General features: G+C 34.2%; 1 protein-coding gene across 1 annotated transcript in view; it reads left to right on the forward strand.

The window, feature by feature from the left end:
- The window catches only part of LOC132748872 (uncharacterized), a 62,477-nt gene that overhangs the window by 2,671 nt on the left and 40,840 nt on the right, over positions 1-18,966 (forward strand). Inside the window, exons 2-10 of the mRNA XM_060738534.1 lie at positions 2,851-2,949; positions 3,590-3,647; positions 9,000-9,385; positions 9,715-10,179; positions 10,444-10,633; positions 11,089-11,193; positions 11,376-11,507; positions 12,089-12,225; positions 15,791-15,940. Coding sequence (XP_060594517.1) covers positions 2,902-2,949; positions 3,590-3,647; positions 9,000-9,385; positions 9,715-10,179; positions 10,444-10,633; positions 11,089-11,193; positions 11,376-11,507; positions 12,089-12,225; positions 15,791-15,940 — 1,671 coding nt within the window. The 5' untranslated portion in view covers positions 2,851-2,901. The remainder of the gene's footprint in view (positions 1-2,850; positions 2,950-3,589; positions 3,648-8,999; positions 9,386-9,714; positions 10,180-10,443; positions 10,634-11,088; positions 11,194-11,375; positions 11,508-12,088; positions 12,226-15,790; positions 15,941-18,966) is intronic.

Here is an 18,966-nt window from a genome sequence, read left to right on the forward strand (position 1 = left end):
TATAGAAAAACGTTGCAGTTTATCGAACAATATCGCGCTATATAAGATAAATTATATTGTTGGTATACATTTATCGTACACAATTTATAATGAACAATATTTTCGGTCGAAGTCCGTCTAAAATCAGTTTGATTTCCTGTAAAATGTAAAGGGATGAACTGCATATAAGTTGTATTTCCATTGGTCATTTTAAGATTACAAACTGAAATCCATGACTCTCACTGGCCATTTTTAAATAAGTAAAATAATATAAAGGATTTTCTTATAAACTGAAACGTCTTAATTCTCTAATAACCAAAAGGAGTTTCCGAATCAATTTTTTTAGAACTGTCTTTAGAAAAGATACTCGGCCGAAGTACTGCTTTTACTTGCGTACGTTATTTCGGAGATGAGTAAACATGCATGATGAACTGATAGCAGTGATTGTTTAAAACGAACAGTTATTATTTGTGCAAATTTAAAGTTGCTGAAGGGCTATTTTAGGCTTAGAAATTAAAATTGTAAAACATAAAATTAATATAATATCTTCAGAGTAGAACTTCTTTCCTGTTTTACAGTATTTTTGTACATGTGCATATTACTTTTTTACATTTATATTTTTTTTACAAAAGTTAACCACTCTGTCACGGACACCCTTGTTTACCAGTACATGTTATTCCATGTTATTTATTAATAACATCCTGAAGAAAAGATTGAAGAAGCCACCATGAACAAAACAGCTAAATCGTACTCAACAGTTTCGCTGAAAACATTTTCCCCTCTGAATATCATTTTAAGATTATGAATATCATTTAAAATGAAAGCGGAATAAATGCTTCAATTGACATATCATTCAACGGTTAGATTCAAGAAGCACTATACAAGTTACCTGTCTAAATGTAACTGTCATGTTCCGGTATATATTATTAGTTATAAAGATTGTTGACAGGTTATATGGCCCTATATAAACGGCTATTTGTAAATATAACCCGAGCCGCTAGGCGAGGGTTATATTGGATATAGTCGTTTATATACGGCCATATAACCTGTCAACAATCTTTATAACGAATTTATAATACAGCATGCATCATTTTTTAGTGAAAAAAGTAAGATTTCTTCATGAATCGACAATAGCCGTGTATATTATTAGTTATAAAGATTGTTAACAGGTTATATGGCCCTATATAAACGGCTATTTGTAAATATGATCCGAGCCGATAGGCGAGGGTTATATTGCAAAGAGCCGTTTATGTACGGTCACATAACCTGTCAACAATCTTTATAACGAATTTATAATACAGCAAGCATCATTTTATTTTAGAGAAAAAGTAACATTTCTTCATGAATCGACAACAGCCGTGTATATAAAATTTTATAATACTGCACGTTTGTAACGTCGCTTTTCATTGGATTACCGTGACGTTTATATAGTTTTATATACACGGCTGTTGTCGATTCATGAAGAAATCTTACTTTTTTCTCTAAAAAAATGATGTTTGCTGTATTATAAATTCGTTATAAAGATTGTTGACAGGTTATATGGCCGTATATAAACGGATGTTTGCAATATAACCCTCGCCTAGCGGCTCGGGTTATATTTACAAACAGCCGTTTATATAAGGCCATATAACCTGTCAACAATCTTTATAACTAATAATATAAACGTCACGATTATCCAATGAAAAGCGACGTTACAAACGTGCAGTATTATAAAAAAACACTATATAAACGTCACGATTATCCAATGAAAAGCGACGTTACAAACGTGCAGTATTATAAGAACACCTAACAATGCACACATAGATATATATATGCATCATTGATATCCAAAATGTAAGGAAATTATGATATTCATATCACATGAACACATCAATAATCATAAGATATCATATGAATTTCGGGGATCAAAGGCGTTATAAGTGGTCTGGACAAACTTATAAAATGCCATTCATAACTCAGTAATTCGTTTTATCACATAAACCGCGGCGCAGGAGTGTAATAAAGCCATTTATTACATGCTTTTCGGTGGTTTATAGAAATATATCAGTGATATAAAACTGGTAATTTCACTGTTTGAAACAGTGAAATTACCACTTTGATAATTTCGCTGTTTTGAATTTAAGCCCCTTACGTTGTTTCAGTGAAATACCAGCGTGCACAACTTAATGACGTCACATTGTATTATTATTTGGCGCGCTTTTCATTCAGTATTAGGTTTAATGTCTTTTTAAAACGTTTCTTTGCATATAATAAAAAGAAAACTTGTTTAAGTTAGTGTAAGATCGAAATATATTTCACCTTGTGAACACCAAAAGTTCATATTTCACTCGTGGCTGCGTCACTAGTTCTTGAAATATACCTTTTGGTGCTCACTCGGTGAAATATATTCCGATCTTACACTGAACTTAACAAATATCCTCTATTTAATAAAAACAATATTACACTATAGTAGTGTAATAACACTTTGACGTGACGTCATTTGCGCTATATAGAAACATAGCGTTAAAGCGCGCTAATGTTAGCGTTACACTATGGGCGCGTCATTGAAAAATTACTCATTTTAACAGTTTACTGTTCTTATTTTATGTATGTGATAAATAGAATATTATATTCGTGTAGATTCAATACTAAATTTATTGAACTCGTTGAATAAAACAATATTATGCTCGCCTCTTTTACTCAACTCGTTCAATAAATTTAATATTAAACTACACTCATTAAATATTCTCTATTTATATTGAATAAGCTATTCACTAAAGAATTAAGTAAGTTTTTAAAGCAGTGTAAAATATTTAATGGGAGGACACGCAATCCACATATCTCAAATATTTGAAAAATTTAAATCTTGTATAATTAACTCGCAATTTACAGGTACAAAAGTCCAGAAAACCGGAAGATATTTTCTAAAAAGTCGTAAAAGTAATGCAGAAGAGACAAGTGTTGACAAGTTATCATCTGTATAACAAATCAGTAAGTTTATTATTATCATATGATGAGATATATAATTTGAAACAATTCATTATTTATCAATATATATTATACTGTGTCATACTCTTATCTGTGTGTATTGTATTTATATTACCCTTTATTTTTTTATTGTTCCCGACTATATGAAATATTTCATATCTTTGCTAGCTCGTATATAAATATTAGGAAAAAGATAGTGTAAACCTTTGTCAGTAGTTATAAATTAAAAAGCGTCTGTATGTATGATATGAGCAAGGTGATCGGTGTGAAGAAGATGGTTATTGAAAATTTATAGTGTTTTGTTAAATTGATTGAATGTTAGTTCTTGAACACTAAATAACATAAAACTTTAGCCTCTTATTAATATCTCTGTTTAAAAAAGGAACAGAACTCAACATATCTGGACTAGAAAGTAAGTTATTTAATAGTTTTTTCCATATTGTAAATGTCTCTAAACAATGTAAAAGCAGATAAAGAAATCAAATTTAGTTATGTTTTTTGACAATTTAAACACTCATTGAAAACAAAACGTTTCCAATTATTTAACGTGTACATATTATTTTGTAATTTCAAATTAAATATCTTAAACAATTATTTCATATAAGTTTGTTTTGAAATTCTAATACTTTATTAAATTCATAAGAAATTATCAACGATGGACGGCGAGTCTCTGCTTAACACGACAACTTCCAGGAGTTCAGGTAACATAAAACAAAGTCACCCATCACTATCAACACCTTTGCTTTCATTTTAAAATGCATGTTTTAGTCCCCCAACCCCTAAATTGTGAAGCGGCCTGGACTTTTGTGATTTGTTAAATGCAAAGCCTGAATTTTTTTGATATTGTGAAGTTTTATTGTTATTTCCATTTTGACAGAAAAAGCGCAATATTGACAAAAATTGTGATAGTCGAATTATAAATCCACTTTATTTCTTTCTTTATCTCGAGTAAACTTGTTTTTTTATAGAATATTTCAACATAAATGTTAAAATAGCTCTGATATTTGTTTTATTCAGGTTATTTAAAAATGACACATCATTGAATATACTTTAAAATGTGATTGTATAATGTTTGATGAAGCAATCAAAAAAATGTTTGTTTGTGAAACTGGCATTTCTGTCAGTTGTGAGGCTGGCATCTTGTGGAGTTTTTGAACCGTGGAGTTTCCTTCTTCAAATTTTGAAATGACTTGTAACCTCTATAAGGCCCCTGTTATAAAGTGAGAAAAAAGTGACATAATTATCATTAAAAGTGATAATATTGATAAAACCAAAAATGACTTTACCTTTTATGCTTTTTACAATGGTCATCATTTTACATCAGTTGAAACAAACGTGGAGGTAAATGACTTTTGACTTATTGTAACTAGTTATCCAACCATCATGGAAAACATGTGCCGCTATGTTTGTGCTTAATCCGATGTGATATTAGGAATGAATTTATCTATACGTTATTGCGCCTGTGGGGTGAGTCTGCCATTCCCCAGAAATAACAATTTTATATATCGTTTCGCCAGTGGGGAGAGTCTGACAGGCCCCGGAAATAACGATTCTATATATCGTTTCGCCAGTGGGCTGAGTCTGCCATTCCCCGGAAATAACAATTTTATATATCGTTTCGCCAGTGTGGAGAGTCTGACGGACCCCGGAAATAACGATTCTTTATATCGTTTCGCCAGTGGGGAGAGTCTGCCAGACCCCGGAAATAATGATTCTACATATTGTTACGCTTGTGGGGAGAGTCTGCCAGACCCCGGAAATAACGATTCTATATATCGTTTCGCCAGTGGGGAGAGTCTGCCAGACCCCGGAAATAACGATTCTAGATATTGTAACGCCGGTGGGGAGAGTCTGCCAGACCCCGGAAATAATGATTCTATATATTGTTACGCCAGTGTTTAGAGTCTGACAGACCCCGGAAATAATGATTTTATATATTGTTACGCCTGTGGGGAGAGTCTGCCAGACCCCGGAAATAACGATTCTATATATCGTTTCGCCAGTGGGGAGAGTCTGCCAGACCCCGGAAATAATGATTCTATATATTGTTACGCCTGTGGGGAGTGTCTGCCAGACCCCGGAAATAATGATTCTATATATTGTTACGCCGGTGGGGAGTGTCTGCCAGACCCCGGAAATAACGATTCTATATATCGTTTCGCCAGTGGGGAGAGTCTGCCAGACCCCGGAAATAACGATTCCATATATCGTTTCGCCAGTGAGGAGAGTCTGCCAGACCCCGAAAAAAATGATTCTATATATTGTAACGCCGGTAGGGAGAGTCTGCCAAAGCCCGGAAATAGCGATTCTATATATCGTTACGCCGGAGGGGAAGACTGCCAGACCACGGAAATAATGATCCTATATATTGTTACGGCTGTGTGGAGAGTCTGCCAGACCCCCGAAATAATAATTTATATATTCTTACGCCGGTGGGAAGAGTCTGCCAGAGCCCGGAAATAATGATTCTATATATTGTTACGTCATTGGGGAAAGTTTGATAGGCTCTGATGGGGTGAGCCTGATAAACCCCTGGAATAATAAATGTATATTACCACAAATATATATCTATATTTAGCTCCATGATATAACGATCTTTCCTGCATTTTGCGCATGCCAATTTTGCGTTATGCTATGTTCTCACCCCGATCAGATCAACTCGATCGTCCCGATCACATTAATTCCCCGATGAAGTCCGACCAAGCTGGGTTAAATGCACATTCACGACTCCTACACGACCCGACAACCCGACCAACATCCCGACTTCTTCTCGATCACCCAGACATATACGCGAGTCATACACGATCTCAACTAGACTTACTGGACCTCTGCTCGATCGTTGCCAGATCGTAATGATGGTAATCGAGTCGTGAATATTCGTGAAAAGGAGTCGAGATGATCGTGTACAGATCGGGTAAGAGATGTATACCCGACCAAACTAGATCGTTACACGATTTATTCTCCATCAACTAGATCTTCTTTTCGATCACTATACGATTGCTTCTCGACCGTTTATCTGCTCGATCGCTACTTGAATTATTTGACATGTCAAAAAAATTCGGGTAGGAAGCCCGAGCCATGCCGACCAAGGTAGACCGCTCCGACCACCCCCGATCACGCATGTAGATCGAGCTAGACCGGAACCCGATCGCTTGATCGTGCTTGATCGAGTTGATCTGATCGGCGGTGAGAATACAGCATTAGGCAAAACGATATTGTCCAGAACTTGTACCTGCGGACCAGCTGCCGATGTCCTGACTTATGCCGACGGAAGTGTCCACCGATGTAGGAAGAGACGACGAGGATGATGTGCTAGATGTGTGAGTCCCTAGCACAGATAGACGGATTGTAAGGGCTACCTCCTTTCATTATTGTCTCAGGTTACTGTACATTTAAGTTTACCGCCGTACAGTGACCTACTTTTGGCTGAAAAATAATATTCCACGAAAATTGCTTGGCGGTATATATTCACCACTTAAAGTACTTAAAACGTGAATCGATATTTATAACAGAGATACGAAAATATGCGGGGCTAATAACTCAATGATAAAAAAAACGCAAACAAGTTATCATTAGACGACTTTTTCATTGAAACAGCAGGGTGTTAAAGATAAAATTTTATTACCCCTTACGCAATTGGTATTGTATAGTTCCTTTGAAAGTGGATTGGTAAGGCGGAGTCAAACAGACTGACACGTGACCGGTTGTTTTTTTCCATCATTCAACCGTGCGTTTTAATAACATAACAGATTTAATAACGTAAAATTATGAAAATCGTAATTTCAGTAAATTTTATATAATTATACCAATCTTATCAATGTTTATTAATTTTGTGAAGTTACAAATAGTGTGACGTGCATTTACATGTGTTACGAGGAACCTGATAAAATGTGTGTCAGGTCGACTGACGTCGATGGTTGTTAGGGGTGAATTCTTTCCATGGCTTTTATGGCAATCTTGGCCACAAAGCTATTAAGGCATCGTTTATGTTTTTGTTAAAAGCTATTGTTTTCTATATTTTTTCCGTTTTGCTTTAAACTAACTCGGTATTGTCTATGAACTTCTATTACATTTCTATGTAGAGCCTACGCAGATTGCGCATGCGCGAGAAAATACTACTTCTGGTCGATTTTTCATAGCAAAGGACCGCGCCGTAACAAGGTCTATATTAATGACGTCGTTGGGGAGAACCTGCTAGAACCCGGGTGCTATACATTTGCAGATGCATATCTCTTGTATGACAATATACTTGAAATCAAGATTATTTATACGAGGAAGTCTGGCTGTATATTTCAAAGGATCCTAATTCAAATAACATAATAAAGAATATAGTTCTATATACCTGTCCAAAAATTGATTGTTATTTACCATTCATTTTTGCAGTTTTTTAATGCGTACACATAGCCACCAACAACTCTGTAACGTTTTACATTCTATCGTTAGCAGGTATTTTATAGTTTTATTATTATTTTAGGAAAACAAAAACATAACACGTTAAACTTAAAAAAAATGTTTCAAACGTAAAGCCTGGAATATGTTCGATTGTAGTCTTATCATCCAGACGATTGCGGGTGGGAAACAAAAGCGTTTGAATGATATTAACTTGACCGTTTAAAGTGTACGGCTCAATATCAGTTTACGCAACTTGTTTAATTAAATTCCCAGTTCCATTGGCTTTGCCTGCTTCCATTAACAGAAAACGTCACATCACCGTTGGCACAAATCTGTCAAAGGCGTGAAGTTCGCAGTATTATGTTGACGTCACCTACAAGTATTAATTAACATGATTTTGAGTTTGATTCGAACACGCGACTTCAATGTCTTTTAATCTTTCTCTTCCCCTACCTACTGATGTTTTTAGGCAGGCTGGGTCGGGATCAATTGTTTCATACATTTAAAAGGTCTCCAATTAGGACAACAGATAGATAGAAAGATATTCCCTTATATAAAGTACAACATGCAATTCTTAAACTGCTTTACAACAAATAATCTTGATCTTTCTATATTTGTAAGCAGACTTTGGATAATTTAAAACAGAAATATCTTTCCTGGAAATTGTAAAACTTTCTTTCTTCTCAGAATTCTTCTTATTTATTTACTAGAATTTGCTAGACATGCTACTGTAGATTATTATATAGTTAGCTCACATGTCACTACCATGTAGACTATATTTTAACCATCTTGCTGCAGGAACTGTCAAATAATTAATATGATGCATCGAACAGGCTTATTATTATTAAACACATCTATAGTGTTTACTGTTAAAATTACGGACCCATTTGTTGTTAATTTTATGTGAAGTACAAAACAAATCCTCGAGATTAGGATGGAAATAATTGTGTTGTCGGCAGCAAAACGGTTGAAATATCTGCTATTTTAGAGCTATGTAGAAGAAAATAGAAAGGATAACAGAAATGTCAAGAGTTCACCAGAAACCTTAGATAGAAACCTCTAGTCTTTACATACTATATATAACATTGTTAATGAATCGTTTAACGAGACATTTTACGAGCAAACTATGTATATTACAAACAGGGACAGATATATCCGTCATATGCTTTTATATTGTCCAATATGTTCTAGGTTTCTTTAATAAGTCTGTCATAGTGTATATGATAGCTTATCATATCTTAGTTTGCATACGTAAAGATTGGACCTAGATTAATGTCATCCTGCTTTATATCATGGGCGTCAAATCGTCCTGTCCGAAATTTGAACACTCAATTCTTAATATGTAGCCCTTACACTGACTTAATCAGAAAAAAAAAGAAAAAAGAAGAAAAAACAACATCATATCATTTTAAATTAAATCTTGTTAGGCTAGTAGTTTTAACTACTTTACTCAAACTAATTACGGTTGTTTGAAGGGGAATTTAAAGAATTACATAACTTAACTTATATCTCATACCATATATATTTACAAATAAGTAAAATAATCCTTATCTGCCTATATTATATTCAAACATAAAAAAATCCTCAAATTTTTTACCATTTTTGTTTCAGAATATTAGCTATAGAATTAATTTACATATGCACATTTTATTACATAACAGGATATACCAGCATGACTGTTGGAGGGACTAAACACCGGAAGAAACTTGCGGTGGAAAACCAGTCCAAGATTGACAAGGAATTTAGCAAGAAAAGCACTTATAGACATAGACCGTCTGTCAAAGTTGTGGTAACAAAATGGGTCTCAACCGGCATCCTTGGTGCACTCCTCCTCGCCTGTGTTACTGACAGTAAAATATCTATTATAGCCCTATCTAACAGAATGAACTATAACATAAAAGACGAGAAGTATGAAGATGCTTGTAAAGGATTTGTCATGCTTCAGTTATTAGCTGTCATTCCAAATGTGATCAATTTTATTAGAGGTGTTTGGGCAGGTGCATTCCGAAAAGATTTGCCATGGCCGAAGAAGAAAGCTATGATAGCGGTAAATTTGTTTGTGAAAAATTAATGTTATGCTTTTTATGTTAAACATGCCATGATATGGTAATTGTTATTTCCACTTCTATTATGTAATATTTTCTGTAAAAAAGACAACATAACAACAACAGACAGATTTAGTTCACAAGACTTTGTGTCTTGATCGTTGCGTTACAAAACTTTCCTGTTAACTTAAGAAAGATAACATCGACATTGTCTTTATAAAATAAGGCAAGTTCACTCCGATAATATGATGCGTTTCAATATATTTATCTTGTCAAACATTTTCTATTATATATGCTTAGAATATAAATTATACTGGATTTTTTCTTTCAGGGATTTTTTGTCAGTTTAATGGAATCTCTTGGCATCTGCCTATTTATCTTCAATATTCCTGGTTTGACGAGTGCTCATAACGTTATCCTGCTCATGAACTGTGTCTTTATCGTCCCACTTTTCTCTATCATCTATACTAGCTTTAAAAACAGAAGTCGATCACTCTGGAAATGCTTGTTCCTTTTGGCCTTACTCTGTGAAATAGTAGGTATCGGACTCACCGGGTACCTTTTGAAAGATAGTGAAGGATCTGAAGTGTTCTGGACTGTGCCACTTGCAGTTCTCTTGCTGTCGATATCTTGGACTCCGGGTTTGTGGAATTTTCTGCTAGAGACAGATGTAAACCACGAGTATGAGGAGATCGTAGAGGAAAATGGTGAAGAAACGTACGTTCTCGATTACAGTACGACTGGTTCAACAACACCTGGTGCAAGTACAAGTACTGGATACCAGGGATCTAGCCAAGTATTTACTTCATCTTATTTTATTATTACAGCTTTATTTGAGCATTTATAGTGACCCTTTAATTTCTTTTTTCTGTTTACTACTCGATCAGTGGTCTTTTGTTTTAGATATAATTTTTACACTTTGAATCTTTTTGAACGAGTATGTGTTTTTAACATTTATTGTAAAAGGACAACATCCTGCTTTAAATACATTTATATTACCCACCAGCACCAGCCTTGTATTGATACCAGAAAATTTATTTTACATCTTAATTAATTGCAGAACAATCGTTCTTCTATGCATGAAAGTCATCGGTTAGTGGAGAGACCACCACCTGGCGACATAGAACCGAGAACGGACATTCAACATGAACGGTCAACGTGGAAACTTACAATATACATGTCTTTCCTGAAAATCATTTTCACTATAGGAATATCCATAGCACTTTTATATTGGAAACTAAAGGCACCAGGTCAGTATTTAACTAAGTTTATGAAATAAAGATACTTTGAAAACGATTGAATTTAGTTAAAGTCTACGTTTACGTTGCTGCGAAACACAGTGCATTTCTCAGAACATGTTGCTCGGATATCGCGAGATAATCTCATCTACTTACTTTACTTTAAAGTTTTTATATTAAACTTCGTCCAGGTGTTTTAAGAGATTTGCAAGAACTGTATTCCATACTGTATTAGGAGTTATCCAAGTTGTAAATTATCGCCCCTTGCCTTTGAATGTCGGTAAAAAGGAGTTACAGTTATAATCATTGTTTCCAGTAAAAAGGTCTTCCTATCATATGTATCAGTTTATTTGTGTGTATTTAACTGACAAAAATCAACAGTTATAAATGCATGTTTCCGGCCAGAAATCAAGAGACACAGATTTTTTCCATGTTATTGCTGATCGGATATGATATTGTTTCTACAGAAAACAAGTCTTTGACAGACAGCTATTTCTCAGGATGGAACTGGGCGGGCACCTCGCAGCAAGAAGTGTACTTTTTTGTGGCAAACATGGTATCAAGTGTGATAGGTTGGTAATATAACTATTTTTCCTGTAACGTCAATAAAACTAATTGCTTTATCGTGAATGACGCATGACGCATACATTTTTAGATAATCATTATTTTTATATAAAAAACGCATGATGTAAGATATAGCAAAATTTTTGTTAAGTTTTTCATAAGATTTTATTGTTTATGACTTATTTAACAGGGTACATGATCGGATACATCGCGTGCACGACATGTATGCAGAGGTGGGCGTTCTCTGTGCCACTCGTTTTAACCACGCCCCTTTCTATGATTCTACTCATAGTGAAAGATAGTTGTGAAGGTTTATTAATAGGTAAGTCGTTTATTTATATGTTAGTATACATTTTATCTATTGTTTATTTATATGTAAGTATACACTTTATCTATCGTTTATTCTTATGTAAGTTTACATATTTGTATGTTAGAAGGCCATACTCAAAATAAGTATACTTGTTACTGTAAACTTTGTATGTTACCTTCTATAAATAAAGATTTTATTATTATTATTATTATTGTTATTATTATTATATGTTTTTATACATCGCTTATATGTAACTAGTTACTTTATATAGCGTTTATTAATATGCAAATTTACCCTTATAGAATTATAGCATATATTTAAATGTAAGAATAAACTTTATAAACTGTTTATTTTTTAGTAAGATTGCGCTTTATTTTTGCGTATATTTTCTTTAATTAATTATGCAAGTATATCCTTAAAATATATAATCACTTGAGTTGTTTATAAATTATAAAAACAATTTTGGAAAAGTCTTTTCTGAAAAACATGTTTGCGGACGTTTACAAGAGAGACCTGCTGGTACAAAATATTGCCGAAAATACTCCACCATAAAGAAGATATAATGTTTAATTTTATTATTTACATTGATATAGCAACAAGTTGTGAAACAGATTCCAGCAATGGAATATTCCTCCTTATAGCGGCCGGATGTCTCGTGTTGGCACAGGCGTTATCTACGGGATGGTTGCTCTTTAGAAGTCAGTCATTAGTTATGCTGAAGGAAGATCAGGTAATAGTTGTCCCTTATGCTGCATGAAGAACAGTTGATAGTTGTATTTTTATATCAAAAGTTGTCTTTAATATCTATATATATTAAAAATTTTATACTAGAAGAATGTTAGGTTGTAGTTGTCCATTTATATCTATAGTTATAAAGACGGAAAATTAGGTGGTAGTTGAATGTTAGATTGTAGTTGTCCATTTATATCTATAGTTATAAAGACGGAATATTATGTTGTAGTTGAATGTTAGGTTGTAGTTGTCCATTTATATCTATAGTTATAAAGACGGAAAATTAGGTTGTAGTTGAATGTTAGGTTGTAGTTGTCCATTTGTATCTATAGTTATAAAGACGGAATATTAGGTTGTAGTTGAATGTTAGGTTGTAGTTGTCCATTTATATCTATAGTTATAAAGACGGAATATTAGGTTGTAGTTGAATGTTAGGTTGTAGTTGTCCATTTATATCTATAGTTATAAAGACGGAAAATTAGGTTGTAGTTGAATGTTAGGTTGTAGTTGTCCATTTGTATCTATAGTTATAAAGACGGAAAATTAGGTTGTAGTTGAATGTTAGGTTGTAGTTGTCCATTTGTATCTATAGTTATAAAGACGGAATATTAGGTTGTAGTTGAATGTTAGCGTTGTAGTTGTCCATTTATATCTATAGTTATTAAAGGACGGAATATTAGGTTGTAGTTGAATGTTAGGTTGTAGTTGTCCATTTATATCTATAGTTATAAAGACGGAAAATTAGGTTGTAGTTGAATGTTAGATTGTAGTTGTCCATTTGTATCTATAGTTATAAAGACGAGTTAAATGTTAGATTGTAGTTGTCAATTTATATATATTGTTATAAAGAAGGTATGTTAGGTTGCTATTGTCTCTTAATACCTACGTTAGGTTGTATCTATGCTAAATGAATGTTAGTTTTATTCTTAATAGCTTTAGTTTTTTTAATGACTCTCTCCATATATTTGTTTGATCTTTTTGGTCACCATTACGATTTTATTTATGGATAATACACATATTTTGACACTCAGTGTGTGTATTTATTTGAATTGTTGTCAATATTAAACGTGCTAAGCTCCGGACAACAATGTATGAACACTCAATAAAAGTACTTCAAATGATATATAGAGGTAGTTGTTACAAATGTTTACAAGAAACACACAACGCTACACTATAAGCTGTAATAAATAGAAATATATGACATACCAAATGACTGTTTCCCTCCTCAAACCTATAATTACGTTATCATGCAGCGCTGATTGAAAGAGCTCTTAAATTAGAAGAACAGCAACAACATAAAAGCATAAACTGAAGAAAAAAAAAACAAGAAAGGGACAACTCTTGTCCGTCTTTTCATTAAAGTATGTCATTGCCTTATTGTTATTTATAAGCACATGTGTCTTGAATTGGTGTATATACAAAAATAGTTACGCAGACCAAGCGGGGGACAACAGTTTCGTAAAAAAGTCATATTTATTTTTCTGAAAAATTTTGAGTTTACAAATATTTCTGCTTTTTATTCTATGTATATAATTATTATATTTTTGTAAAACATGAACGTTTCAAAAACGTTTACATGCATTAAACATGGGATATATATTTCACACTTTGTTAAATATTAACCTAGGGGATTTTTGCCAAAGTAGACATTTAATTTCTATATTCGACTTATCCTACTTGTAACAGAAAAGGTAATGCGACGGGCTGAAATAAAAAAAGAGGTTCAAATCCAGACTTTGTATGTGTCTGGGTAACGCTGGTTTTCATAACAACACTGTAAAGATCAACTTTAATGGCGGAGGAAGATTTTAGGTGCCTCTTCGAACAAGCGGATACCTGAGTAGAACCACCGGCGTTATCTAAATTAGTTGGATAGCTTCCTCACATAAAAGAGTCTCTGGCTGGGTTCGAACGCATATTCTTATATTAAAACTATTATTGTTAAAGTGTTTGCATGTTCTAAAGTCTCTAATAGCAGTTATTATTTGATTCGTATAAATTGTCTTTAATATTTTTATCGCTTTCCTGTGATATCTTTTTTTTTTAATTTTTAAAATATTTTACAATGATTTAAAATTGTGTCCACTTCCAACATTATATTTATTTGGTTTTATTTCAAAGCATCATATACACAATTTAAAATGTCTTTTATATTTTATTTTATATTTGTGTATTTTCTATGGTATATAAGATTTGTGATCATCAATTATCTTCCTATATCGCATTACTATTATGTCATGTGAATATCAATATTTCCGTATACCACACAATAGAAAGGTGTTGAGGATAAGAGTTTGTGTAATATTTAATTGATAATTTTGTTAGACAGGTGATTTCCTGTTACTGTATTTGGTATGTTTTATGATGTCCCATACAGCGAAATCTATCTGTCTACTCACGGCTTCCATTTTTAAAATTAATACGTCTTCATGTATGCCTAATTTATTATTATTTTATTTTTTAACTATCAGTTTTATTTGCCTGTATCGTGTGTATATGTTAACTGTGTGAAGTTGTTAAGTTATAGAAAGACCATCGAAATACGAGGCTATTTAATTTGTACGAGAGGACGTAGCCCTCGAGTATTAATCAGATTGCCGAGTGTTTTGATGTCCTTCCTCTTTTGTATCATAGTCAAACATAAAAACACGTTCCCTGTTGTCACAATATGAAACCCCAGAAAAAGTAACCAATGAACGAGTATCTGAATATGATATTTCTATCGCTATCCCTTTCTCTGTCGTCACAATAAGTAAACCCCTGCAAAAATGAGCTGCTCGGATTGCGGATAACTAATACCTCCACTCCAGTTAACGCACTGTGCATGTATATGTATACGATGGTCCCCAAACTATGATACAACTTTACTATTGAAGATGGAAGTTTTTATGTTTAAGGCATGTCATTATATAAATACAAGTATATTTTATAGAGGTGTGTATTTTGCAGCTATTCTGGGTACCTATGTATATTTTATAGAGGGGTGTATTTTGCAGCTATTCTGGGTACCTATGTATATATGATAGAGGGGTGTATTTTGCAGCTATTCTGGGTACCTATGTATATATGATAGAGGGGTGTATTTTGCAGCTATTCTGGGTACCTATGTATATTTTATAGAGGGGTGTATTTTGCAGCTATTCTGGGTACCTATGTATATTTTATAGAGGGGTGTATTTTGCAGCTATTCTGGGTACCTACTATGTTTATTTTATAGAGGGGTGTATTTTGCAGCTATTCTGGGTACCTATGTATATATGAAAGAGGGGTGTATTTTGCAGCTATTCTGGGTACCTATGTTTACATGATAGAGGGGTGTATTTTGCAGCTATTCTGGGTACCTATGTATATATGATAGAGGGATGTATTTTGCAGCTATTCTGGGTACCTATGTATATATGATAGAGGGATGTATTTTGCAGCTATTCTGGGTACCTATGTATATATGATAGAGGGGTGTATTTTGCAGCTATTCTGGGTACCTATGTATATATGATAGAGGGGTGTATTTTGCAGCTATTCTGGGTACCTATGTATATATGATAGAGGGATGTATTTTGCAGCTATTCTGGGTACCTATGTATAACTCGGCGCTGCTCGAACAATGGTTTGTATTGATGAGAAGAAATGAACATAGTGATGTAGATTTTGAGGATCCTGTCGAGAAAGCTAAACGATCGAAAGTTATAATATGTACCACCATGTACAGAGAGGTATTGTGACACTTTGTAGCTATTCTTTATAATAAACTGTTATAATATGTACCACCATGTACAGAGAGGTAGAGGTACTGTTATAATATGTACCACCATGTATAGAGAGGTACTGTTATAATATGTACCACCATGTACAGAGAGGTACTGTTATAATATGTACCACCATGTATAGAGAGGTATTGTTATAATATGTACCACCATGTACAGAGAGGTACTGTTATAATATGTACCACCATGTACAGAGAGGTGCTGTTATGATATGTACCACCATGTATAGAGAGGTACTGTTATAATATGTATCACCATGTATAGAGAGGTACTGTTATAATATGTACCACCATGTATAGAGAGGTACTGTTATAATATGTACCACCATGTATAGAGAGGTATTGTTATAATATGTACCACCATGTACAGAGAGGTGCTGTTATAATATGTACCGCCACGCACAGAGAGGTACTGTTATAATATGTACCGCCATGTACAGAGAGGTACTGTTATAATATGTACCGCCACGCACAGAGAGGTACTGTTATAATATGTACCGCCACGCACAGAGAGGTTCTGTTATAATATGTACCGCCATGTACAGAGAGGTTCTGTTATAATATGTACCACCATGTACAGAGAGGCACTGTTATAATATGTACCACCACGCACAGAGAGGCACTGTTATATTATGTACCACCACGCACAGAGAGGTACTGTTATAATATGTAACACCATGTACAGAGAGGCACTGTTATAATATGTACCACCATGTACAGAGAGGCACTGTTATAATATGTACCACCACGCACAGAGAGGTATTGTTATAATATGTACCACCATGTACAGAGAGGCACTGTTATATTATGTACCACCACGCACAGAGAGGTACTGTTATAATATGTACCGCCATGCACAGAGAGGCACTGTTATAATATGTACCACCATGTACAGAGAGGTACTGTTATAATATGTACCGCCACGTACAGAGAGGAACTGTTATAATATGTACCACCACGCACAGAGAGGTACATATTATAACAGTAATATGTACCACCACGCACAGAGAGGTACTGTTATAATATGTACCACCACGCACAGAGAGGCACTGTTATGATATGTACCGCCACGCACAGAGAGGTACTGTTTTAATATGTACCACCATGTACAGAGAGGCACTGTTATAATATGTACCGCCACGCACAGAGAGGTATTGTTATAATATGTACCACCATGTACAGAGAGGCACTGTTATTATATGTACCACCATGTACAGAGAGGCACTGTTATAATATGTACCACCACGCACAGAGAGGTATTGTTATAATATGTACCACCATGTACAGAGAGGCACTATTATAATATGTACCACCATGTACAGAGAGGTAATGTTATAATATGTACCGCCACACACAGAGAGGTATTGTTATAATATGTACCACCATGTACAGAGGTACTGTTATAATATGTACCACCATGTACAAAGAGGTACTGTTATAATATGTACCGCCACGCACAGAGAGGTACGGTTATAATGTGTGCCGCCATGTAAAGAGAGGTACTGTTATAATATGTACCACCATGTACAGAGATGTACTGTTATAATATTTACCACCATGTACAGAGAGCTTCTGTTATGATATGTACGACCATGTACAAAGAGGTACTGTTAAAATATGCACCGCCACGCACAGAGAGATACGGTTATAATATGTGCCGCCATGTACAGAGAGGTACTGTTATAATATGTATCACCACGTACAGAGAGGTACTGTTATAATATGTACCACCATGTACAGAGAGGTACTGTTATATTATGTACCACCATGGACAAAGAGGTACTGTTATAGTATGTACCGCCACGCACAGCGAGGTATTGTTATAATATGTATCACCATGTACAGAAAGGTACTGTTATAATATGTACCACCATGTACAGAGAGGTACTGTTATATTATGTACCACCATGTACAGAGATGTTCTGTTATAATATGTACCGCCATGTACAGAGATGTACTGTTATAATATGTACCACCATGTACAGAGAGGTACTGTTATATTATGTACCACCATGTACAGAGAGGTACTGTTATAATATGTACCACCACGCACAGAGAGGTACGGTTATAATATGTACCGCCACGCACAGAGAGGAACTATTATAATATGTACCACCATGTACAGAGAGGTACTGTTATGATATGTACCACCATGTATAAAGAGGTACTGTTATAATATGTACCGCCACGCACAGAGAGGTACGGTTATAATGTGTGCCGCAATGTACAGAGAGGTACTGTTACAATATGTAACCACCATGTACAAAGAGGTACTGTTATAATATGTACCGCCACGCACAGAGAGGTACGGTTATAATATGTGCCGCCATGTACAGAGAGGTACTGTTATAATATGTACCACCATGTACAGAGAGGTACTGTTATAATATGTACCACAATGTATAGAGAGGTATTGTTATAATATGTGCCACAATGCACTGAGAGGTACTGTTATAATATGTACCACCATGTACAGAGAGGTACTGTTATAATATGTACCACAATGTATAAAGAGGTACTGTTATAATATGTTCCACCATGTACAGAGAGGTACTGTTATAATATGTACCACCATGTATAAAGAGGTATTGTTATAATATGTGCCACAATGCACTGAGAGTTACTGTTATAATATGTAGCACCATGTACAGAGATGTAATGTTATAATATGTGCCACCATATTTAGAGAGGTACTGTTATAATTTGTACGACCATGTTCAGACATATATTGTGAGAATTTGTAGCTATCCTATGTAATATACTGGCCAATGTTTGGTAAATCGGTCTGTTTTAAATGCATGTCAAGAAATCCGAAAAATGTAATATATTAAGTGTGATTTATGTTTAGATCTAAAATTCTTACTTTTGTATGTAATAAAATATCTTAAAATGTGAAGAAAAACGATAACAACTTATTCTATGAAACGATATTTTTTTTTTATAAAATGGAATTCATATAGAGATCTTTTTTGTTCT

This window comes from Ruditapes philippinarum, unplaced genomic scaffold, assembly GCF_026571515.1.
Source record: "Ruditapes philippinarum isolate M1 unplaced genomic scaffold, ASM2657151v2 ctg616_1_1_1_1, whole genome shotgun sequence".
NCBI lineage: Eukaryota > Metazoa > Mollusca > Bivalvia > Venerida > Veneridae > Ruditapes > Ruditapes philippinarum.